This window comes from Cladophialophora immunda (genome assembly GCF_000835495.1).
Source record: "Cladophialophora immunda strain CBS 83496 unplaced genomic scaffold supercont1.8, whole genome shotgun sequence".
Taxonomy (NCBI): Eukaryota; Fungi; Ascomycota; class Eurotiomycetes; order Chaetothyriales; family Herpotrichiellaceae; genus Cladophialophora; species Cladophialophora immunda.
Window position 1 is genome coordinate 16,784 of NW_015622548.1, and position 24,081 is coordinate 40,864.

Genomic DNA, 24,081 nt, shown 5'->3' on the forward strand with positions numbered 1-24,081 from the left:
TTAATAATCTCTCTAGGTGACTTATTATCGTCAATAACGACTTAGTAGGCGCTAGAAACTACTAACTTATCTTCATAGTAGATAGGATAATATAGTTATACTCTATTATTAACTCTCGATTCGGTTAGTTAAGCGATAGTAAGTTAGCGTTAGATATTTTCGTTTAGTAGTTAAAGGAGCGTATTTTCAGCATCTCGCCGCGAAATATCGAGTTAATATCTAACTACTAATAAGATAAAAGTAGCTATGGTCTTTAGGTGGTTAAGAACGCTCTTACGGTTATTAACGCTAATACTTATAAGAAGGTGCGTTTATAGACTACGTTATTCACCGTTTAGGTCGATATCGAAGATCGCTTCCTGATCTCCTTAAAGATCTACTAGATAGTTAAGCGCTACCTAAAGTAAAGTAGGTAGGCGTTAACTCTCGCGAATATAAGTTCGAAGGAATTAGATTCGAGATAGCTAGATAATTTTACGGAGGCTTTAAAGGGCATAAAGAAGAATTAATAATTCCAGGAGGGCTAATGAAGCTAGTTAGGAGACTTAAGTAAGGTCGTTAAGAAAGCGAGCGATAATGGGAGGGATATAATAGGAAAGGTTTAGAGAGGACCTAAGATGTAAGGCGGGCGAGCGAGGTGATTAGTCAGCTTTTGGCTATACATTATATAGGTAAACGTTACCACTCTCTAGTTAGTCAGTTCGAGGGTACCACTTTAGCTTAGTAGTCTTTTCTTTTGTTATTCGCCTGGGTAGATAGAGAGGATAATAATAAGACAATCAATCAACTGCTCGACAAGATGTGAACGCGCCTGTTACCTACCGCCGTATGAGTTGACGCCTAAGGCTAGAAGCCTCGCCCCAGTTCAATATAGCTAACGTTATCTAGATTTAGTTAGGTAGGTAGGTAGGTAGATAAGTAATTCTTTAGTTCCGTTAGTCTAGTTATTTATTATAGTTATGTTATTGTTTCTTCTTTAGTTTTAATCTTCTCCTACCGCTCATAAAGAGACGTCTATATATAAGTATTTTTCCTCTTAAGCATTAGGTTCTTATTAGAGGCACTATTGAACTAGGGTGAGGCTTCTAGCTATAGGCGCTAACTTATACGGCGGTAGGTAATAGGTACGTTTATATCTTATTAAGTAGTTAATTAATTATGTTATTATCTATCTATCTACCTAGGCGAATAATAAAAGAAAAGACTACTAAGCTAAAGTAGTACCCTTGAACTGGCTAATCAGAGAGTGGTAACGTTTACCTATACAATATATAGCTAAAAGTTGACTAATCACCTTACTCGCTCGCTTTGTATCTCAGGTCCTCTCTAAACCTTTCCCATTATAATATTAACTCAATACTTTATATTAAGTCTAACCTTAGGCCTAGAAGAAGGGATAGATAGCCTTGTAAAACTCTCACTTCCCCTCCTTCTGCCATCTACTATTCGTCTGAGCGACCTATAATAACTATGGAAGACGCAAAGGCTACCCCACTGAGCAAGTCCCATTCCTAAGATAGCCTCCTCATCGTGTCCAGACCGCTGACAGCGTGTTCCTACCTCGCGAGGCCTTCGAAACCCTTTACCTCAAACCTGAAAGCGATGTCGCGGGTGACTTGAGGAAGAAGGCGAGGGAATCTTACTACTTTATGAGCGAGGCATAGTGAAGTAATAAGACACTGACGTTCTCTTTCAGTTTGGAGATCCGACGCTGGTGACTCTCGTTAGTTCTGTTGTGGCCGCGACCCCCTATGCTGCGGTAAAATATGGGCTGGAGAGGAGCAGGCTAAATGCTCTACACTACCCTACTTCAAGAGAACTATATATCATAGTCGCTGTTTCTGGAAGAGGGTCTTTGTCAGTAAGAGTGACCGAGAATTGCAAAGGATATTTTCAACACCGAAGGACCACTGGAATAGTTCAGACTCGCATCAGGGGACCTCCTACTCCTCCCGCTCCTGTGCTGATGCCGACACTGCCGAAATGAGCCGAGGCGCTGGCGCGGGGCAGCAAATTTGGGAGGTCCACTTTTCATAGATTCTGTCGACACCTGAAAACAAGGCAAAGATCATTAATGTGCATGACATGCGACGGCCATCGCTCTCCATTAGTAGATGACCGCTGGGTGGGTTGCTTCCAGGATGTCTTCCTCTCAACCCATCAAGATTCTCATAGCCAATCGATCCGAGATAGCATGCCGCCTCATCAGGACATACTCACTTTACTCAAGCATCCACACAGTAGCTCTATTCACTCCCTCTGAGAAGGATGCGACCCATGTGCGTCTTGCAACCTCATCAGTCGCGCTCAAAGGCGAAGGTCCCGGCGCATATCTAGACGCAGCAAATATTGTCAACATTGCGAAGAAAGAAGGATGCTGGGGCATCGCACCGGGCTATGGTTTCTTGTCCGAAGACGCTGGGTTTGTGAGACTATGCGAGGATAATTGCATTACCTTCATTGGACCGTCGAGCGAGCAGTTGGCGCACCTTGGGAACAAGATGACCGCGAGGTCATTGGCAGCAGATGCAGGTATACCAGTGCTAGATGGCACGAAGACCGTTCTTGATACCGGTTCTTCCATCTCGGATGTATTGGCGTTTGGAAAGAGACTGGGCCCAGCCAGCAAAATCATTCTGAAGGCCGCAGCTGGCGGCGGAGGGCGCGGCATCCGCATCATTGATGATAATACGGACGAGCAAGCCATTCGCTTGGCTTACGAAGCGTGTCAGCGAGAGGCACTTGCATCCTTCGGCAATGGAAGCTTGTTTGCGGAGCGATATCTACACGGTGCTAAACACATTGAAGTCCAGCTACTTGGAGACGGCACTGGAGGAGTTTGCCATTTCTGGGAAAGAGAATGCTCGCTTCAGCGCAGAAACCAGAAAGTCGTGGAGATTGCGCCTTCGCATTCCACTACGCCACGGCTCAGGCGAGCCATCATCGACGCTGCGGTGAAATTAGGAACAATGGTGAAGCTTCGAAGTCTTGCCACAATCGAGTTTCTTGTCGATACAGCAACCGGAGACTATTATTTTATGGAGGCGAATCCGAGGATACAAGTCGAGCATACCATCACCGAGCAGATCAATGGCGTCGATTTAGTGGACTTACAGCTCCAGGTTGCCTTGGGACGAACATTGGCAGACCTGAAAATCGCGCGGGAACCCCCGCCTCCTCGACTTACGTCCATACAGCTACGCATCAACACCGAAAGCTTCAGGCAAGATGGCACCACGCAACCTGAAGCGGGGACTATTCGACAGGGACATTTCCCCACAGGGGCAGGCGTGCGAGTCGAAACAGCTCTTGAAGGAGGCCGGCGGTATGCTGTGAGTCCTTTGTTCGACAGCCTTTTGGCAAAACTCATTGTCACCTCATCTTCGTATGAGTCTGCACTGCGGCTGGCTCGCTTGGCCATCGACGAGACAAAGATCGTTGGATGCAGAACGAATCAGGCGTTCCTGATGGCTTTGCTGGACATCCAAACGGTGCAAGAAGGCAAGAGCAATATTTTGACCATTCAGGAGAACTTTGAGGCGCTGTACAGCGCCACGCAGCAGTTCGAGGACGCGTTGCGGGCTAGGGGTGATTGCATTTCCGACGACAGTACCACACTGGTGGAGGATGCGGCTAAAGTTGAGCGACCTGCAGGCTCTGAAGAGCTGCTCGCACATCTCACGGGGGTTGTACTTTCCCTCAAAGTGAGTGAAGGCGACAGGATCACTGCTGGCCAAGAATTGGTCGTTCTTGCGGCGATGAAGATGGAACATTCTGTCCGGAGCGACTACAACGGTGTTGTGGCGAAAGTGGTCGTCACGCAAGGACAGCAAGTAAATGCTGGCGATGCTCTTCTTTTCATCAATTCCGATGGTGACGGTTCATCTACCAATACCCACGACCTAGCCGAGGCTGAGAACCCAGAAAATCTGCGACCGGAGCTGACAGAGCTCAACGAACGTAAGGCTTTCCTACGGTACGCTGGTCGCGAAGAGGACGTGGCCAAGCGCCATACAAACGGATACCTCACGGGCCGGGAAAATCTCGACTTACTCATAGACAAAGATTCATTCGTTGAATATGGAGACCTCGTGGTTGCGGCACAGAGGAAAAGGTACCCCCTGTCCCATCTCATCGCTCGAACAAGCGGAGATGGGATCATCGTGGGATGGGCGAAAATGGACTCTCATCCGGTCGCAGTTGTCATCGGCGACTACCTCGTGCTTGCCGGCACGCAAGGACATTTCCATCATCAGAAATTAGACCGCATCTTCCAGTCGATCATAGATCATCCTGCGCCACTGGTGCTGTACGCCGAAGGGGGCGGTGGAAGGCCAGGCGACACCGATCACTTGGGCATGGCGGGCCTAAAGACGCCATCATTCGCTCTGATGGGCGAGATCAAGGCAAGAGGGATACCTTCTGTTGCAGTAGTGAATGGATACTGCTTTGCGGGCAACGCTGCATTCTTGGGAACATGTGACATTGTCATAGCTACACGAGGCGGTTCAAAGGATGCGCCGCTGCGGAAGTCCACCACGATCGGGATGGGCGGCCAAGCAATGATAGAGGGAGGTGGCTTAGGCCGATTCGAGCATGAACATATTGGCCCCGTCGATGTCCATATGCGCTCGGGTGGCATTGATGTCCTCGTGGACACTGAGGTCGAAGCTGCGCCGCTTGTCCGCAAGATTGTTGCTCTGTTCACACATCCGCAGCTCCCACCAGCGGAGAGTCCTTACACATCGGATCCTCTTCGCCTGCGCACCGCGGTGCCGCCACTCTCATCTCGCCGCCGAGCTTACGATGTTCGTCGTGTGATCAACCTTCTGCTAGACGACGACAGCTTCATCGAACTCTGTCCCGAGTGGGGTCTCTCTGTGCTTACAGGGTTTGGCCGCATCAACGGCCACTCAGTCGCAATCATTGCTTCCAACTCCTCATCTCCATTAGGCGGCGCTATCGATGTCACATCCGGAGCAAAAGTCAACCGCCTTCTCCGTCTGCTCATCCGCCTCGGTGGCATGCATCTCCTCAGCCTCTGCGATACCCCTGGATTCATGGTCGGCCCAGACTTCGAGCGCTCGATTGAAGCTCAAGGCGCCGGAAGCACCTACCGCTGCTTCGGTGACTGGTTCGGCAACTCCCAGGAATTTGCCGTTCTCGGCGGTCGTGTCCTAGGAGTCGTACTGCGAAACGGTTTCGGACTAGGCGCACAAGCGATGCTCGGTGGTGGAAGCTTGAGGAATAGCATGTGCGTGGCATGGCCAAGTGCCGTGTTTGGGGGCATGGGGATCGAGGGTGCTGTGAGACTGGCGTACAGGAAAGAGCTAGAAGCTATCAGCGATCTCGAAAAGAGGCAGGAAAAGGAGCAGGAAATGATCGACGTCATGTATAGCGAAGGGAAGGCCCTCAACATGGCTATGGCGGCTGAAATCGACAGCGTAATTGATCCAGCTACGACGAGGAAATGGCTGGAGCAGATGATTGAGGTGTTACCGGAGAGAGTCCCAAGGTATGTTAGGGCAAAAAGACGTGCAAAGATATGAGAAAACAAAGTTCATCGGTGAAGTTGAAAGTTTGGTGTGATGGATATGTAGAGCCGTCCAGTAAATTTAGTACCTAGTAGATCTACACCAACTAGACAGACTGCGGGATCAGGGAGCACATAAGTAGATAAACCGTATGAACAACTTAATCCTTTGTCATCCTTTGAGTCCTGCAGCAGGGCGCAATATGGTAATTGGGACATACCATGGTTTTGGAGATATACACCTCTTTTTTCTTTTGGGGCTCTCTTAAGGATTCTGGAGCGGAGCATAGTCATTTCAGTACATCAGGGGGGGTCAAGGTACGGGTGTGTGACAATAACCCCAGCTTTCCGTCATGTAAAGCTCACAGTTAGGTTGTGTTGATGACTGATGGGTTGTGATAGATTGCCAACGGCTATCGTAGGGCGAGCCACCGTGATTATGTAGATATTTATCAGTGAAGACTGCGTAAATATACCTCATAAACATTCTTGTTTTTGATTGTTGGATCAATTTCCGAACGCACCAGGGCTCGCAATGGTCTGAGCTAGGTCAATCCTCCACAGCCTTGTCGATGCAAGAATGATTGCCGAATTGCCTGCCAGAGCTACCTGGGCGACACTGGTACCTTGCATCTTTTGACTCATCAACATGTGATGGTTGAAGAGCCCGATCACTTCTCCTTGGCCGTTTCTCACCACAATTCCCTCGCCTTCACCAGTCCACACACGGCCGTAGTCATCCACCTTGAGGCCGTCTGCGTACGTTCTCGCCAACCCGAACATACGTCTATTGATGGGAAATCCTCGGCTATCGAGATCGTATTCGAAGATTGCCATCGACCCAGGCATATTACTATGGCATAAATTAGTATTCCATATCGCAGAAAAGATCCGGCGATGTATACTTACTCGCTACCGATATCCAGTTGACCAGCAGGCAAGGAATCATACTCGCCAACGTAAAGTTTTGTCCCATTTGCATTGATCTGGACACCATTGCTTCCAACAATGTCAGAGCGAGGTATAACAGCAACAAGAGCACCAGTAGATGGCGTATATCGCCATATGGCACTGGGTAGTTGGTAGTCTGAATCTGGTCGATCAACAAGCCCGCCATAAAGGTTGTCGGTGAAGTAGATTTGGGTCGTGGCGAGACCGTTTCCGTCATGATTACTCGGTACGACGGTAATGTCATCAGGCCCGTTGAAGGGAAGACCAAACCATGAGTTGGCGAGGATTTCAGTCTCGTAGGTAACAGCATTGACCCGTGCGACGCCTGGTTGGACAGATACATTGCCAAAATAGACCAAGTAGACGTAACCTTCAAAGTAGTATGCTCCATTGGGGTTGACAAGATTTGTTTTCACTTGATGAACGGTGTTGTCGGTTAGATTCATGCGGTAAATCGTGGTTGGCTTGTCATCAAGAATACTACTTGTGAACCAGACCTGATTGCCTCTCCAGTCATATGTTGCCCCCTGCGCTCTGTGGTCAGAATCTACCCTTTACATGGTATCAAGGAGTTTCAACTAACCTCAAAAGCAAATGAGTCATTTCTCTCTTCGATCAGTACTGCCTCAGGGTTCGGTCCAAGCATATCTGTGAATTCCGAGCTATAGGAGATGAAGGTCGCATTCTGGGCTTCCTGTAGGAGATTCTCCAGCTTGTTGTTATCAGTTTTCGTGTTGATGAAGTAAGTTGACGCGTTACTGGTATAGTTTGGGGTTATCAAGTGGGTATAGTTTATGGGAACAGAGAGGGTGCCATTCAGTGTCAATGAGGTGGCTACACCCGCAGCTAAGCATTGAAGCAGGACGGCGAGATGCATCTTGGGCCGACGTAAGCACTTTAACTTGGCAAATGAACAAGCTCCAATGCTTGATGATATCTATATCAGAACCCAATCCTCCAAGTGTTCTTGGAGAGCAATATATACTCTCAAGGCCGCTCAAGATCCAGGCTTAACCTAGGTTTCTTGCTCGCTTTTCCCCGCCCTTGACGGCACGAGCCAGCCGTACAAGGGATTCAAGTTCTGATCGGGGTCTAATACCCTATAAAATTCAACCTTGTCGTCATTCACCGCCAGTTCCTGGCTTTGCGACGAAGTCTATGAAGCGGAAAATATTTCTTCAGATCGACTAAAAGCAATTTCCAACCCCGCATGCTACGCTCCCCAAGCACTGGACCGAAATTCCGAGGTGAAAGAAATCCTCGGACCATGAACATCCTCAAAAAACTTACAAAATGAGAGACCTTATTGCTGTAGTCCTCCTTCTTTTGCCTCGTTATTTGGAGATTCAATTGCGTTTGCCGCGGGTACGGTAACCCCACAAGATCTCAACTCCAACATTCAGCCTCGGGACCCTTTGATTGCTTATTAAGTTCCCAAAATCCTACTCCGTTTCGTCGCCCTTCCAATTGAATCAAGCCTATTGCCATAACCATGTCGTCACCACATTTTTCATGCAAGCATGTCGCCTGGGAAAGAGAAAATAGCCTCCAACCTTTTCTACGTAATGCCCAGAGGCAAAGGGACGAGCCCGCATCAGGAACTGGGGTCAATTGCACCCAGGCCGCTTTGTGTGCCGAGCATGAATATCGTACAAGTGTTCCGTATATGAGATCAAGAACTATATGATGATTGAGTGTCTTGAGCCGTGTCGCTGACTGGCCCCTGTGTTGATTTTCCGTATTTGATATCCTTCTGAACCTTGCTTATTCGCTGCTGGCAAGACATAGAGGTGTGGATCGCGTAGTCAATGGAGGGTTTATCCAACAGTGATTCTATATTATCTTGACTACGTGAAATCCCAGGTAGAGGAGAAGTCGAGGACCGCGGAGTATGACACAAACGTCGCTTCTTGACGAACAAGGTCACTCTTTCAAGTGCGTCTTTACCTTCACATAAACCCCAGTCTGCTTATTGAACCAGAAATCAGCTGTCCTCCACTCACTCTCACAGTCAACAAGCTCGAGTTCAAATTGCCGTAGAACCGAGGGAATCAGTTTGTGTATTTCACTGAGCGAGATCTATCGGCAATCGTCAGAAAGCAGCTGAGACATGTGGAGGCAAATTCATACATTCTTTCCAATACAAGTCCTTGTTCCGGCTCCGAAATTCAGCATATACCGGTCCATATTTTTGCCGTCGCCCTCAAGCCACCGGTCGGGAATGAACTCCTCGGGATTTTTTCCAAAGATGAGGGGGTCACGCTGAACCACGGCCGCGTTCATACCGACCCTATAGCCTTCTGGGATATGGTAACCACCTAGATCTAAGCCTCCTCGCGGTACAAGGCGGGGCATGGTTAGTCCGACACTCGGATGTAGTCTCATCCCCTCTTTGATGCACGCGCAGAGGAAAGGCAACTCAATGGCCTCAGCATACTTGACCGGCGAACTGATCTTGCCGTTGGCTACTGCATCGTCCAGTTCAGCTTGAAGCTTCTGATAGGCTTGTGGGGATTTGAACAGGAAGTAGAAGATGGCACGCATAGCAATGGCTGTGGTATCAGAGCCGGCAAACCTTTGATTGGAAAAATGTCAGCAAAGGTAGCGAGTCCTAATGGTGTAAAACTCCTTACAAGGCCACGTATGCTTCATACTCGACTTCGTGCACACCAAAATCAACTTCCTTAGCCTTATTTTGAGAAATTTCCAACAGTTGATGAAGGATATCTCGCCGGAGGCTAGGGTTACCGGACGAAATGCCTTCGAGTCTCTTAGCAACGCACTGTCTTGCTGCTGCTGCGATGTGGTCGATAGCTTTCAGAGCTTTCCTCACATTGGAACTAAACACCGACGAGGCGAGGATAAGTGGCCGAGTGTACGCTGGAGCAATGCCACTCAAGCAGATCACTGGCATCAGGGTGTCGAGAGAGGCAATGTATTTTCCGTAGTCGGAGGCCTTCTCCATAAATCCGAACATCCGTCCGAAATAGAGTTCACCAATGACGTCGAAAGCATACCTGAAAAAAGAGACATTAGAAGACTTTAGAATTAATCAAAACAGAAAAGCTTCTAGGGTCAGACTACTTACCATTGGAGCCATTCTCCCAGGTCAACCGATCTGCCGGACTTCGCAAAGCCATCCAATTGTTTCAAGAACTGTCTTGAACACACGTCAATGTACTCCTCAGACCGTAGCACATTCGAGAGGCTATATATATGGTTCACGATTCGCCTCCTCTTCGCATGAAGTTTCTCATCCGTGACACTGAAATGATCGGGATATTTTGAGAAAGATTGATTCCCCCATACCGAGTAGAAATCAGTCTTCGCCAGCGGGCTCTGCGTGCGATACAGTTTTTTGATGGCCTCCGGCTCTGAGCAGGAGCATTCGTTCGGAGCGATTCTGACCAGAGTTCCATACTTTTGATGAAGCCGCCGCTGTGTAAAGTCCATATCTCCGCGCCAGGTGTAAATAAGAATCCAGCACCTGCTGACAGAAGCTAACCAGGGGCCTGGGACGCTACTGAGAGGGTGGAAGAGTCGAGCATATGCAACCCACAATAGCCAATAAACGGCGACAATGGTGGGAAAGATGTACGAAATACTGTGCCAGGCCCAGTTGGTAATGCTGGTGTCGACCAACATCACGAAGAAAAGAATGTTCAGGAGAGTTGAAGCATCAAACGGTGTCAACAAAAGGAGGGTTATTTCTCCTCGAGTAAGTAGGGTGTACCAACAATCCTTAAATACCAGGGCCGGTATAATCTAACAAAATGAGAGCCTCCAAGCGGTTGAAACTTGAACGGCCATTACTTCCCCCACAATTCCGCACTCTTGGCTTCATTTGAGTTGGACCTAGTGCTAGCTGGGCAGATGAAGCCTCTCTCGTACTAGTAATTGTGCCTTGAACAAGCCCAATATCGTCAAGTAGATAACGACAAAGCTCAGGTACGACCTTGAGGGGATCAAATTGAAAACCATTTACCTGCTAGATTTTCATCTATTGCCAATACTTCTCGAAAAGATGCTCTCTAACATCCATTCCAGTACCAATTCTACTGCTCCGGGTTCCCCTATCTCTCACTATCTCTCGCTTTAGCTTCGTCCTGCTATTGCGAGCGTAATCTGGCACCTAGTTCTCACACAGCTCAGCAGCGCCACGAAATGTTTGCTAGACAGTAGCTCCGGCTATTTAGCCCCGTTTAATTTAGTAATCTCTGTATCATATCTGCTTGTTGCTTCTCTCACAGACAGCACAACAACGAGGTATCTCTCCCTGGTACGTCAATAGATTGAGGGAAGTAAATTGCTTCGTGTTGATCGAGTCGTCATGTGTACCAATGTCTGATCATTCGGGAGTTGGTATTATACGAAACCGTCTTATTGAGGGCGTAGGAAATATACTTCCCTCCGACTGAATTCTTTGGTATAAGTGTCCGAGAAGGTCCTACCCGTACTGATCTAGCTAAGATCTTCGCCAACCCTGCAATCGCATAACGTACATTGAGAACGTCACCATGAGGATAGATGCTAGACGGCTTATCCAAGTCGAGCTCACGATCCGCAAAGTCGGCGTTCATTTCCCAGAAAATTAGTAACCAATATTGAAAAGAAGCAATCGAAGAGACATACAATAGCAGCAAGAAAAGGCTTTGTTCATGACTTGATTGATTGATGACTAGTTTTTTGGTAGGCTATCGAATACCTCTCCCTTTTGCACCGCTTGACTCTTGTGTTTCAACTGGTGAACAACTCCGGTCACGCGGAAAAGCTTGCGGAAAGCTGGGGGCGGAGTTGTGGAGGTTGCATACTCCGTTGGAGGCTTGGAGCTAGCCAGATCCGGCCCTGATGATCATTTTCCGTCTACCAGGAAGGAAGAGAACCCGGGGTGTCTTGATCTCAATCTCTTCTCCCACGTGGCATGGAAATCAAACCTCGAGGAAGAGGCAATCTAATGGCCTGTTATGGTCGATCGGAGTTATAGTACACAAATTGATGAATCCGGCGCTCACTACAACACAGAATGACAGAAGCACGACGCGACAGCAAAGGTTCCTTCCTATTCTGCAGCAAGAACACCAGGATTCGTAGGTTATATCTGATAAATTGCGTGACTTCCAAGGTGTCATTGATAACCGTGAACAGCCGGCACCTCAGGAACTGGACGACTATCACCAGAGCCCGGGGGTGAGCACTAGAAAATTCGGACATACCTCACAGTCTTGACATGATAATAGCCGACAATTTGATGCTAGAAGCAAACACCCGACATAGTATTCATTTGCCGGCACATATAAGCAGAAATCTGTGCAGCTCCTCCATATCCGTCTCATCGTACCGGGCCAGGATCTTACTCTCAACACGAGATCTGGCGCTGCCCTGACCCGAAAGATTCTCGGCTGCCTCCAGGCCCTTTTGAGTAGATTCCATTCGTTCCAAGAAAACTCGACAAAGCAACCAGTACTCGGAGGCGTGGCGCCAGAACCCAGGTCTACGCCAATCTTCGCTGTGGCAAAGCTCGTGGTCCGTTCTTGTCACGATATTGAGCTCGTCCTGACTGCCACATGCTTCTGTTTCGGGCTCAATAGAAATGTCAAACGAAGCAATTGTGCCTTTATTTGACCGGTCGATAGCTAGACGGCGATTCCACACTGCTCGCCAGTTCTTAAGACCTCTTCGAACGGGACCTAGCCTCTGTTTAATGTCGTCAATGATTCCATTTCCCATGTTGAACATGAGGACATGCAACGCTGGATCAGACTAAGTCAGCAAGGCAAAGACCTAGAGCCTTGTCCGGATTTAGAAAATTATTGCAAGGGCTTACCAGACGTAACAGCAAAATAGTTCATATATGCTTCGTGGGCGTAAATATCGGTGAACGATGCGTCAATCTCATCTCGACAGAAAGCACGGATGAAGTCTAGCAACGACGAAGGGGTCTGTGCCTGTTTCCTCTGCGTTTTGCACAGCCACCATTGAATACCCAAGAAGCACTCCTCCGCAGAAGAGGCTTGGAAGCATCTTTCGGGGGAAGCCACATCCATCCTTAATTCTCCCAACACCATTCGCGGTGGGAAGTTGTTGAAGATCACAAAAGCAGTATCGATCATGTAAATCCAGATAAAGGTCCTGGTAAGGTGAGTTAAGAACTAAAATATAATGAAGGCCTTACCGGATCATCTCTTCCGTCTCAACAAAGCTTCGCCAGTCAAAATCAGCTTGCGATATGAAGCGGTAGTCCCGATGAGTAGCGCGAGATATTCCAACATCACGACAAACCTGTCAAAACTGAGCTAAACTTTTCTAATTTTAAGTCAATTCCTCGCATATATACTCACGCTGACGAGAGTCATAAAGCGCTGGCGCCTTATTCTCTTCTTACTCGCCTTTGTGCCGTTCCAATGCTGGTAGATACACATAATGCAAGCCGCTTGAAGTAGCTGGATTGTGTGTCTTTGATCGACCTTAAACGTCTCGGCTTCGATTTGTTCTAATTCTTCGAAGACGAATTTCTCAACAACATTTGCCCAAAACTTCGAGTTCGCGCGCTCCTGCGGCTCTTGCGAGTGGCATGCGCCCATGATAGCCATTGCTGCAATAAGGAAGCTCGGGGTGCGTAGAGGGTCGAACAGTGGTCTGTGAATTGTTGGCCAATTTGGATACCATCTTTCCCAGTATGTATCCAGGAATTTACGAAGCTGATGAGGTGAGAAGAAATTGGTGCATGACATCTCTGTCGAAGTTGAGCATTCGGATATGTTTGGGGAGTCGGTTTTGGGACTGTGAGCTGATCTTTCAATTGCCTGAACGATCTCAAAGGCCTTCATCGCTAGTGGGTCGTATTTCCAAGTTTGGGCACCGTCCAAGGAGACGGTAGAATCGAATGGAGGAAAGAGAAATTCTCCCTCGTGTAAAGGCCCTTCCAGAGAGTAGTGCTCAATGTCAAAGGACACAGGTTGCTCTACGTATTGCTCAGACGCAGTTAAGTCGCCAAGCTCAGAAAACATCAAGTTATCGAGATCAACATCAACGTAGTTCCACAACCCGGGTTCGCGGAACGCAAACGGGGAAGATCCTACCACTCTTCCATTCTCGAAGGAATGCGGCAGAGAAAGATCCTTCGTGAATTCCAGAAGGAAAGGAAACGATCGTGCTGGATCTGTATCTAAGTCGAATATGGGAAGCGGCGGATACGCCACAAGCGACATTTGCACTGGCGTGCCATCGTGTTCCGGAAGGCGTGTTTCACACTCGGGAGAGTTCTGCACGTCGGCATGAGGATTAAGGAAGCGATAGACGCAAGGAGCGTTGTTTTTAATACAGTTTCTGCAAGGTTGTGCATAGTCGCAGCGCCGTTTGTGGACGGCACATCGCCGGCAGGCTCGATGCCTTGGGACTGTTGGTCTTTTGGTGCCTGTTTTGAAACAGCCTTCGGAGTGTCGTTTCAGGACGTCACTGTGGCACGCGACAATGAGAACCGTTTGCTGAAGATGGGGCGATGGCAGTCCTCACCTTCGCTTGAAGCATTTCCCGCACTTCGAGCACTGGTATGGAAATGTGGAAGCATCTAAGATATCATCCCATCAGCTTCGAGTCTGCGAGACGTGCTACTCTGACAACAGCCAGAGAGTTTCACCAGGTCACATACGCGCCTGAAGGTGCCTCTGTAGGTGATCAGGGCGACTGTATGTTCTGTGACAAACAGGGCAGGTAGACGTCAAGTCAGAGGCCGACATATTCAGATTATTCGTAGGCTTTGTTGCGTGTGCCCTATGGCTGAAGCTGCATGGTAGGCCTGAACCCTCCTTTCGCGTGGTCAGGATTCCTCATTGTGACAGATCAGCCTCTCAGAGTAATATAATACAGATAGACGGATAAGTGTGGGTGTTAGTTTTTCGGATGTGGGATCTGTTCTTTACCCCGGGCTAATGGCATCAGTCTTCGAGCCGCAGCCCCCCCTGGGGTAATGGGGATGGGGGAACCTAGCCGAGGGCTGCCATTCGCTGAGCAAAACTACCGAGATCCACCCCCACAACTCCGCACAGGTTGCTCAGAAGCTCGTTTAACAAAGGAAAGTGGCATCTCATCGCCCTCCAGCTCCAGACCTGCCATTCTCTTGACGGCGGTCCACTCTTGTCTCGCATCCACTGACCAAAATGTATATCAAGGTGGGAGTCCCTGCGTCTCCGGACTTCTCTGTCGCCTTGGCCAGTATCTGGGTGTTTAAAGTAGTCAGCGTTTCAACATGGGTGAGACCGAAGTATCCCCACAAGAAAAGTGCAATGCTAAAGCTCCCTCAGCATCAGCCCAGCGACGACCAAACGAACTTGCGCCTGGCCGTGCAGGAGACCCTCTCGTTCTTCCACCAGGAATCAACTCCCAGACTTTCAAATCCTTCACAGCAAGACTCGTAGATATCGTTGGACAGGAAAACGTTACGATCATCTCAAAAGCTGAGGACCTTTCTCAAGAGAGCTACCTGGACCCTAGCAAAGCGCATGACATGTTTCACATACTGGACGCCGAGTACTTCGTCAGTTCGGCGGTCGTTGCGCCTAGAGATGTCCCAGACGTCCAAGCAATCATGCGTCTATGCAACGAATTCGAGATCCCAGTATGGCCATTTTCCATCGGTCGAAATGTTGGTTATGGTGGCGCAGCACCCAGAGTCCCTGGAAGCATCGGCATGGACCTTGGGCAACACATGAATAAAATCTTGACGGTAGACGTGGAGGGCGCATACGCACTGGTGGAGCCGGGAGTTAGATTTTCTGACCTTCACGACTACTTGGTGGATAACAATCTGAGAGACAAACTCTGGATTGATGTCCCTGACCTTGGTGGTGGATCGGTCCTTGGTAATACTTGCGAGCGTGGAGTGGGATATACTCCATATGGGGATCATTACAGTAAGATTACGGGCTTGACGGGTTCGACTTTATCGTGCTTGTTGCTGACTATTCCTCCAAGTGATGCACTGTGGGATGGAGGTGGTCCTGCCAGATGGGAGTCTTGTTCGCACTGGAATGGGCGCGCTACCAAATCCTGGTGCAGATTCTTCCCTAGGCCCTCATGCACAGCCCGGTAACGATTGCTGGCAGCTTTTCAATTATGGTTTCGGGTATGCTGGCATTTCCCCAGCTGCGCTCCTCGACTCGATGGGATCCTTTGTGTTGACTTACTCTATAGTCCATACAATGACGGGATCTTTACCCAATCGGCTCTTGGTATCGTCGTAAAGTAAGTCGAGCTCGGACCAAAATCGTTGCAGCGGCCCTTCCTACCAAATTGACCAGACATCGACACTGACCACGTGGCATTTCCAACGGAATAGGATGGGTATCTGGCTTATGACCAATCCTGGAGGATATCAAAGCTACCTGATTACCATCCCACGGGATGAAGACTTGCACCAAGCGATAGAGATAATCCGACCTTTGAGGGTCGGCATGGTTCTGCAAAATGTTCCCACTCTTCGTCACGTCCTCCTGGATGCTGCTGTAATGGGCGACAAGCAAACGTTCACTAACTCGAAGAAGCCCTTGACTGACGCTGAAATTGACAAAATTGCCCGGAGGCTGAAGCTCGGGCGATGGAATTTCTACGGCGCTTTGTACGGCCCAGCACCGGTAAGAGAAGCCATGTGGCAGGTTGTCAAGGCCTCCTTTGGACAAATTCCTGGGGCAAAGTTCTACTTCCCCGAAGACATGCCAGAAAACAAGGTTCTTCAAATCCGAGACGGCACACTGCAAGGCATCCCTTCGCTAGACGAGCTCAAATGGGTCGACTGGCTACCGAATGGAGCCCATCTCTTCTTTTCCCCCATTGCAAGGGTTTCTGGCGCTGATGCCACAGCACAATACCAACTCACACGCCGCCGAAGCGAGGAATTCGGCTTCGACTTTATTGGCACTTTCGTCGTCGGGATGCGAGAAATGCACCACATAGTCTGTATTGTTTTTGACCGAAAAGATGAAGATTCAAAACGCCGAGCCCACAAATTAATCAGTACGTTGGTGGATGATGCTGCGGAGCGCGGTTGGGGTGAATACCGCACACATCTTGCGTTGATGGATCAAGTTGCCGCAACGTACAGCTTCAATGGAAATGCTTTGATGAGGCTGAATGAGACGATTAAGAATGCATTGGACCCAAAAGGAGTTCTAGCTCCAGGAAAAAATGGAATCTGGCCACAGACATATGAAAAGTCGTCGTGGAGATTATCCCCCAAATAGCGAATGCCACCGAGGAAAACATCAAGTGTTTGGAAGATATGAGCATTCTGCCCCGTACTTTAAACATCCCCGGCTGTTCGTGTTCGTCAGACTAACATTTTAGATCGATTGAAGGCCACCGTAGTCGTGTCGAACTGGACGAGCAATCTCAGACTTCTGGAGGAGCAGATAAAAGGAACTAACTTATCCACAATATCTAAAGAATGAAGATATTTTCCCAAGTTCACTATGAATACTAAACACGGCCACGACCGCAATTTAGAAGCTCACCCGTCCCACCCTTATACCAGCGGCAAAGCTTGATCGACCTTTAGTTTTGGTAGCATTTTCAACTGATGCATCTCTTGGTACATCTCGAAGACACTTTCCATGGTATCCACAAATCCAGTCCACCCCAGTCTTCGAGCCTGTGAAAATTGTTAGTTGTCACCGGTATTTTGCGTCTGGGTTTTACTTGGGAAAGACTTACCTTGTTCATGCTTAAAGGTCCAAAGGTCATGAACACAGTGTCTGAAAATGTGAAGTTTCCTTCGACATCCTCAAAAGGATCAAACGTTAGGTGTTCCCTCTCGCGGATTGTTTCCCATGCCTTCTGATTCTCTGGGTCACGAGCCCAATCGAGGATTGTGAAGGACAGCTTTTCCACAATGGGAGGACCGTAACTGACGGACTCGATATTAGAAAGGCCGCCCCTATAAATCATGATTCATATGATTGACTCACCCCATTGGACAGTCTCTCCCACCGTTCAGCTTTAGCTCAAGTAGTCCAGACTCGTCGTTGGGCGGCGGCAGTACGCCCTTTTCCACTCCAAACCATCTCACGTATTCTGCAAAGATGCGATCCCAAGAGATGGGACTCGTGTCTTGGCTGTTGAAAGCCTGGTTCTTGCACTTGTCTTCCAGAATCGCCCATTCGCTGAGATATCCAGTCAATCGAGCAGTTCCGAAATGAGAGCAATTGGATTGCCAGAATGACCAAGAGCTCGGAAAGCGTAGGGGTAGGCCGCGCTCGGCGGTTACTGCAGCATACACTGCAAATGGATACATGGCACACATCTGGGCTGTCATGGCCGAGCCGATGATCCAGGGAGGTCGTATTACGTTCCATCCAACGCTGTACTTCTCACAGTACTCGAATAATAGATCTTCCTGAGCGTAGTAGAAGTTTGGCCCTAAGTGACGGGGCTGAGGGTCGGATTCCACATTCGGAGTTCGTGCGCGGCCAATATGAGGGCCGTAATTCTTCGCTCCTGTCTGGAGGAGAAATCGCTTTGGCTTGACACCAGCTTTCGGGAGCGCGTCGAGGAAGTTGCGAAGTAGTGCTGAGTTGACCTCAAGTAGTTCCTGCTGATTGGACCATGCCCGCGCGCCAGGAGGCGGTCGAGGTTGCAAGTAGGCATAGAAAAAGATGTAGTCCACTTGAACTTCAGCAGATTCCAGCAGCTTGGCAATAGCCTCAGGCTCTGCCTGCAAGTCACAAGAGATGTGTTGGATTCGGTTGTGGAGCTCCGCCGGAATAAGATTCATCATTTCAGCGGGAAGTGGACGTCTTGACAACGTAAACACTTTAGCCCATCGCTGTGGTGAGTCCAGGAGAGCCAGCAACGTGTTAAACCCGGAAATGCCATTTGCTCCAGTTATGAGGGCTGTAAGACCAGTCAGCTTAGGATCAAATTGGGGTAGGTTGTAGTATATGCCGCTATTGCGGCAGGGATAATCTATGGAACCCATAGTTGATTTTTGCTTGTATCAAGGAGAGCTCAGTATGAAGTGATTGTAGTTGTCTGAAGACTCCAGATACCTCCTTGTTATCTTTCTTTATAGCTGCTCTCGCATTTCAGCCTCGCTGGGTTGGCTCTAAGATGGAGGTGGGGGTGGGATGAAGCAACAAACCACGGCCCTCGGTAGGCATATCTGGGGAGTAGGAGCCAATGGCAGTAGCAAATAAGTACGGGGTACATTTCTATATCCGGTAGGTGTTTCCTTTATTGCTAAGCCGGGGGTGGGGGTGGCAGAAGCGGAGGGAAGTTCAAGGAGGAGAAATACTTGGCGGATTACTCAACATCCTTTCAGTAACGTCTGCTCCTCAACACTTGAGGACTTTTCACAAATCATCTCCTTTTTATCACCGATAACTACAGTTCTTACACTAAACAGGCTCACCAATGCAGTAACGCCTCGCTGTATCCAGCATTTTCTCACATTCACCCATAATATTGCTCGGCTGTCGCCTACGCCGAGGCAAAAGGTATGGCCAGAAATGGAGCCAACTCCTGCCCTATTTGCAGAAGACGGTACAGCCGCAAAGAGCACCTCACCCGGCATCTTATCACCCGTAGGTATTACCTATTTCTGTCACAAGACTACCTGTTCTGGGTTGTCTTGAGATTCTCTATTCCTGCAAGAGTTCGAAGTTGTTCTTTCTGATTGTGCGCAAGATACGAAGACAAGACCATTCGTTTGTAGCCACTGCCAATTGACTTTCAATCGGAAGTAAGTGATATCGCTCCGTTAGCTTGCTTTGTGCGGTCATCCCGGGGGGACCTGGCTCTGACCTACTCAATTTTCAACACAGGGATGTCCATACTCGACACCTCGCAATTTGCAAGGGGATTCCTCATTCCCCACGACAGTCGCAAGAGGAAAATATTTCGGAAACCCTATTGCAAAGGATCGAAGACAATGACATTGGGAGAGATTCCTACGACAGCGACACACCCAAGCAACAGCCTATTGTTTTCGCGTCAGACACTCGCTTCCTAAATTTCGAACAAGAATTATTCTTAGAATATACAGAAATAGCTATCCCCAACTCACTGGATCTCTTCTTTCGAGTCACAACAACAAACGGGCTGGCAGGATCATTCGACCCAGACCTGTTCCCGCGTGTTTCCAATGGCACAGACCTTGCCCATATGCATGACAACTGCGCGAAGGCTTATACAAGTAACTCGCCTCTAGGTCCATCTTGGTCGATACCAGATTTCGCAACAATATTTCGTTCCACAGATTGCATAGACGATGAATTGAACAACGGAGAGAGCAGCTTGAGTGATGAGAAACTGTCCGAAGTACCCTCTTGGGATGATTGTGGTATTGTGATGGATGCGGTTGAACGTCCTCAATTATTATCATCTCACGGTAACATCTACCTCGACTTGGGACTCTCGGCTGACTCGGAACTCACTGTTCATGCCCCCTTGGATACCGACCCTTTGTCCCCACTAACACACGAAATCGTGGGGAGATTGCGAGAAACTATTTCACACAAGCCACGAAATAGTTATATCACGTTACAGTGGAGCTACGAAGTTGAAAATCAATGCCTGGAATTTTTCTGCCCCGAAAACATACGTCGTTTCGTGGATCTTTACTGGCTTACTTGGTATATACATTGGCCAGTGATCCACAAGTCGACATTCCAGATATCCGAAACACCATGCACATTAATCGCCGCCATGGTTCTAATTGGGGCGAGCTATTCGACTATTCCGCACGATCGTGCCATTGCCAGGACCTATTGCGACGGTGTGGAAGAAATTGTATTTGGCGATGAGTATTTTGGTGATTCAACTGCATTTTCAGTCTTGAATGCTGCCTGCCTCGAAAGACGCCTTCGAAGTCTTCAAGCCGCACACGCTATGTGCCTTTTCCAGGCATGGGAAGGTGCTTATATTGCAAAACAACGAGCCAGAAGACACCGATTTGGCCTGGTGGTTGCGGTAGGTGTCCTTCACATTTCCAGAGGATCTTATTCACAAATCGCAGATGGCGAGGGAGTTGGGTTTCGCCCACGCCTCTCATGGAGACCTAGGTTCTCTAACGGAGTCCAATTTCAATTGGAAAGAGTTTATTCTGAAAGAGGAGCTTATCAGGTAGTGTGGCGTCCTTGCCAGCGGTCACAGCCAGACTAACCCGGACTACAGGACCTTGAACTATATGGTAGTCCTAGACTGCGGCTTCATCATCATGAATAACATGCCTCCAAGGGTATTTGTTTCGGAGTTGGAAGCCGATCTCGCATGCCCCGAAGCTTGTTTTCAAGCAACATCGGCTTCGGAGTGTTTCAGCTATTTGCAAGTCTGGCTATCACACCCCTCGGCCAGTGCCGGCCGGATATCAATTTTAGATGCAGTGGAACAGCTGGGTCGTAAGGACATGGATTGGGAAAAACTGCAGGTTTTCACTCACCTGGGCTATTTGAATCTCGGGTTCTTCGCCATGGGTAAGGTAATCATTCTCCATGTCTTTCAGCAAACTCACCTTCCCAACTTCACAGCTATCCATTCAATTATTTTCCAGATTCGATCTTCATTGTGCTGGCAAATCCAGTCAATACATATGGTTCGAAATTGGCTGCGAAATTGGAGAACAATCTGGACTCTCCAAGGGCTCAGCAACACAGCAGAGGCATTTGGTACGCCGCTTCCACCACGGGAAATACCAGACAATCCGGAGGACCGATGGCGAAATGCTGGGTTCATGAAAGATGCCGCCCAGTTTTGGCTCCTTGCTAAGATTCTACTTGACAACCTGGAGCGTAATGGGCACCCGTCTCCTGTGAATCCCTTTTTCAAGAAGAATGAGGACTATGATCAGGCCAGTATGAAGCATCTGAAAAGTCTTCTACGAAGTTTTCGGAGTCAATAAGATTGAACCCGCGACATGTCAGATGGTATGGGTTGAATAATTCTCTCAGTTTATCCATTAATCCTACGATGCTGCCTGAGCTCGAAATTCTAGATACTACCTTTGTATTGGTGATTGGAACATTTGCGGCAGTATAGACGGGGCATTCTGAGAGATTGTGAAAACAAGAAATCCTACCTGTTCTCAAGTAGCAGATCAGCTGAAACAACTGGTATAGCTCAAAATTGCCGCGAGCCTTCAAGCAAATAGATGTCTTGGTATCCCCCCAGCCACCAATAGCTGCTGAACGCAAAAGGGAGAAGTGTGTATGGTACTCGAGCTCCTGCCCTCTCGTTCTCAACCATCATATAGCTATCCTACCTAATATTTATAGCTCATACCTCAAACCACAGAGCTGATCCAGTGATTGACGAAATTAGACCTGGCAAAAGTATTGGGCACCTGTCTCACGTGAATTCCATTTCATGTACATCCACTGAAATGATGTTATCCCTGTCGCAGAAGATCTTTCAAAGCCTGCTTGGATTTCCATTCTCAACTTTCGCCATTTCCCTCAGTATGCGCTTCAGAGCTTTGCCTGTTGCATTCCGCGGGATAGCATCAATGAAAGAAACTCCCCCTGATAGCTCTTTGTACTTTGCCAATCTCTCTCTACAGAAAGATTTCACCATCTCTTCCGTCATTACGGTATTGTCAGATCCGGGTTTCCGCACTATATATGCCTTTGGCAGTTCCACATCAGCTTCGTCATGCTTCCTGATGCCAATCACAGCAGCATCCAATATCTCCGGATGTGAAAGCAAGACCCCCTCGATCTCGGCTGGCGCTACCTGGAATCCTCTCACTTTGATCAGTTCCTTCTTGCGATCGATGATATACCATTTCTTTGTTTTCGAGTCGCAATACATCACATCCCCAGTTTTGAAGTACCCTTCCTCGTCGATCGAGTCCTTTGTAGCGTGCGGACTATTGAAGTAGCCTGATATTATCGTTGGGCCTCGAATACATAGTTCTCCAGGAACATCAAAAGTTGTAATATCGTTTCCGTTGTCGTCTATGAGCCTGGCATCATAAGTTAGTCGGTGTGGCCATGATTGTCACAATCAAAGTCTTACTTGACATCCAAGTTCGGCATCATATGCCCAACACTGCCAGTGTCGTCCCGCTCGGGATAGTAGAACTTTGAAGCGACGCAGCTTGTCTCCGTCATACCCCACACCTGAGTGAAAGACGTCTCGGGCCCTAGAATCACTTGAAGCGCGTTTTGGTGTTCCTTGTCCAGTGGCCCTGCCCCACAGACGACCACTTTGATAGATTTGAGAGAATACTTGTGAAGAAGCGGATACTTCAAGACAGCAACAGCGACAGGTGGGACGAAGACCATCTCAGTAAGCTGATATTGCTGGATGGAAGCGAGGAATGGCTCCATCTCGAAACGCCGGAGAATGTAGCTCAAATCGCCTGATCGGAGAGGTGTGACATGGGCCACTGGAACCATTGCTGCATGAAACAGCGGCAGATATAGTAAGCGGCGCGGCTAAATCAATACAATATTAGTGTGTCTCTATACCCTTTCCGTAGTTTCATGATATCGAAAACGAACCTCGTATGGAGTCGGCTGTGTTTCATTGACCAGCGTATGTTGAGCGATCAGATTGTAATGGGACAGCGCTGCGGCTTTCGGCAATCCGGTAGTCCCACTGCTGAATAGTCTCGCTGCTGTCGTCCTCTTGGAGACTTGCTCGTCGTTGAAGCGAATCCAATCCCTCTGCCCGTGTTTGAGGAGCTCTCTCCAGGACGCGAATCCAGTTGGAATCGGCTCCTTTTGGCTATCGAAGGCCCAGATTCTGGATTGCGGTATATCGCATTCCTGTGCAGCAGATACTACAGCTTGCAACAAGTCAGGCTCGGCGATGACGAACATGGTGCGCGATGTCTTGAAGTGGTGAGCAAGTTCGAAATGGGTATAAGCTGGGTTGGTCCCCGCGAAGATTGCGCCCGCTGCAATGATACCTAGAAACAGCATAGGGTAGTAGATCTGGTCATTTCAGCCAGGGTCCAAGTTAAGTAACGAGCCTCGGTAGCAACAGACATTGTTGAAGCTGTGAACGCACACACAGTCCCCCGGCGTCACTCCAGCGGCATGGAAACCTGCAGCAAGCTTTCGGATCATCACCCGAGCTTGACTTGCAGAAATCGACCTTGACGGATCAATGGCATCAATATAGACCTGAAGGGTTCCATTGAGACTGAGGTCAGTGAAATCTGATTGCACGTTTCAGATGGCTTGCTCTTGGCTGAACACTCACAGGTTTTTCTTGGTCGAATTTGGGCTTGTCGAACATCCAAGACAGGATGTCTTGATTTGGGATCGCCACCTTTTCTTCAGCGAGAAAAGGCATCTTGAGTTCTCGCAAATGTTGTAGATGTTCTTGGATGTTGCAAATATGGTCAGATGTCCATTTATATCGGCTCGGGCACCATAAAAAAAAGCGCCCCAGCTCTCAACAATGTGTATAAGAGGTGTGCCTCGGACAATTTAGTATTGCCAGGCTCTCATGCACCCCAGATTTCGAAACAGAGAAGTTCTCCACCATTTTCCACAATGTACAGCCTCTGAGAATGTCTTGAACCTGATATCGGGGCAGGAGAGTTTACTTTTCACACGCAATTGGCTGCCGAGTAAAACTTAGGCCAGCCAAGCGTCATG

The 24,081-nt window shown here is 48.5% G+C and overlaps 5 protein-coding genes across 5 annotated transcripts; 2 read left to right on the top strand and 3 right to left on the bottom strand.

Moving 5' to 3' along the window:
- Positions 1-2,141: 2,141 nt before the first annotated feature.
- PV07_12093 (uncharacterized protein) lies at positions 2,142-5,566 on the top strand (the record flags this gene model as incomplete). The annotated part of the gene is made up of 1 exon (XM_016399586.1): positions 2,142-5,566. The coding sequence occupies one exon, from the start codon at positions 2,142-2,144 to the stop codon at positions 5,547-5,549; it is 3,408 nt and encodes a 1,135-aa protein (XP_016242398.1). The 3' UTR covers positions 5,550-5,566.
- Positions 5,567-6,040: 474 nt separating this feature from the next.
- PV07_12094 (uncharacterized protein) lies at positions 6,041-9,937 on the bottom strand (the record flags this gene model as incomplete). Its single annotated transcript, XM_016399587.1, has 7 exons — positions 6,041-6,386; positions 6,443-7,011; positions 7,068-7,361; positions 8,432-8,563; positions 8,615-9,059; positions 9,118-9,501; positions 9,573-9,937. The coding sequence occupies 7 exons, from the start codon at positions 9,935-9,937 to the stop codon at positions 6,041-6,043; spliced, it is 2,535 nt and encodes an 844-aa protein (XP_016242399.1).
- A 1,824-nt stretch (positions 9,938-11,761) lies between these two features.
- On the bottom strand, positions 11,762-13,692 carry PV07_12095 (uncharacterized protein; the record flags this gene model as incomplete). The annotated part of the gene is made up of 4 exons (XM_016399588.1): positions 11,762-12,234; positions 12,309-12,613; positions 12,657-12,763; positions 12,823-13,692. The coding sequence occupies 4 exons, from the start codon at positions 13,690-13,692 to the stop codon at positions 11,762-11,764; spliced, it is 1,755 nt and encodes a 584-aa protein (XP_016242400.1).
- Positions 13,693-19,636: 5,944 nt separating this feature from the next.
- On the top strand, positions 19,637-21,371 carry PV07_12096 (uncharacterized protein; the record flags this gene model as incomplete). The annotated part of the gene is made up of 3 exons (XM_016399589.1): positions 19,637-20,443; positions 20,490-20,596; positions 20,648-21,371. The coding sequence occupies 3 exons, from the start codon at positions 19,637-19,639 to the stop codon at positions 21,369-21,371; spliced, it is 1,638 nt and encodes a 545-aa protein (XP_016242401.1).
- A 509-nt stretch (positions 21,372-21,880) lies between these two features.
- PV07_12097 (uncharacterized protein) lies at positions 21,881-23,773 on the bottom strand (the record flags this gene model as incomplete). Its single annotated transcript, XM_016399590.1, has 5 exons — positions 21,881-22,433; positions 22,487-22,908; positions 22,975-23,409; positions 23,464-23,601; positions 23,681-23,773. The coding sequence occupies 5 exons, from the start codon at positions 23,771-23,773 to the stop codon at positions 21,881-21,883; spliced, it is 1,641 nt and encodes a 546-aa protein (XP_016242402.1).
- Positions 23,774-24,081: the final 308 nt, after the last annotated feature.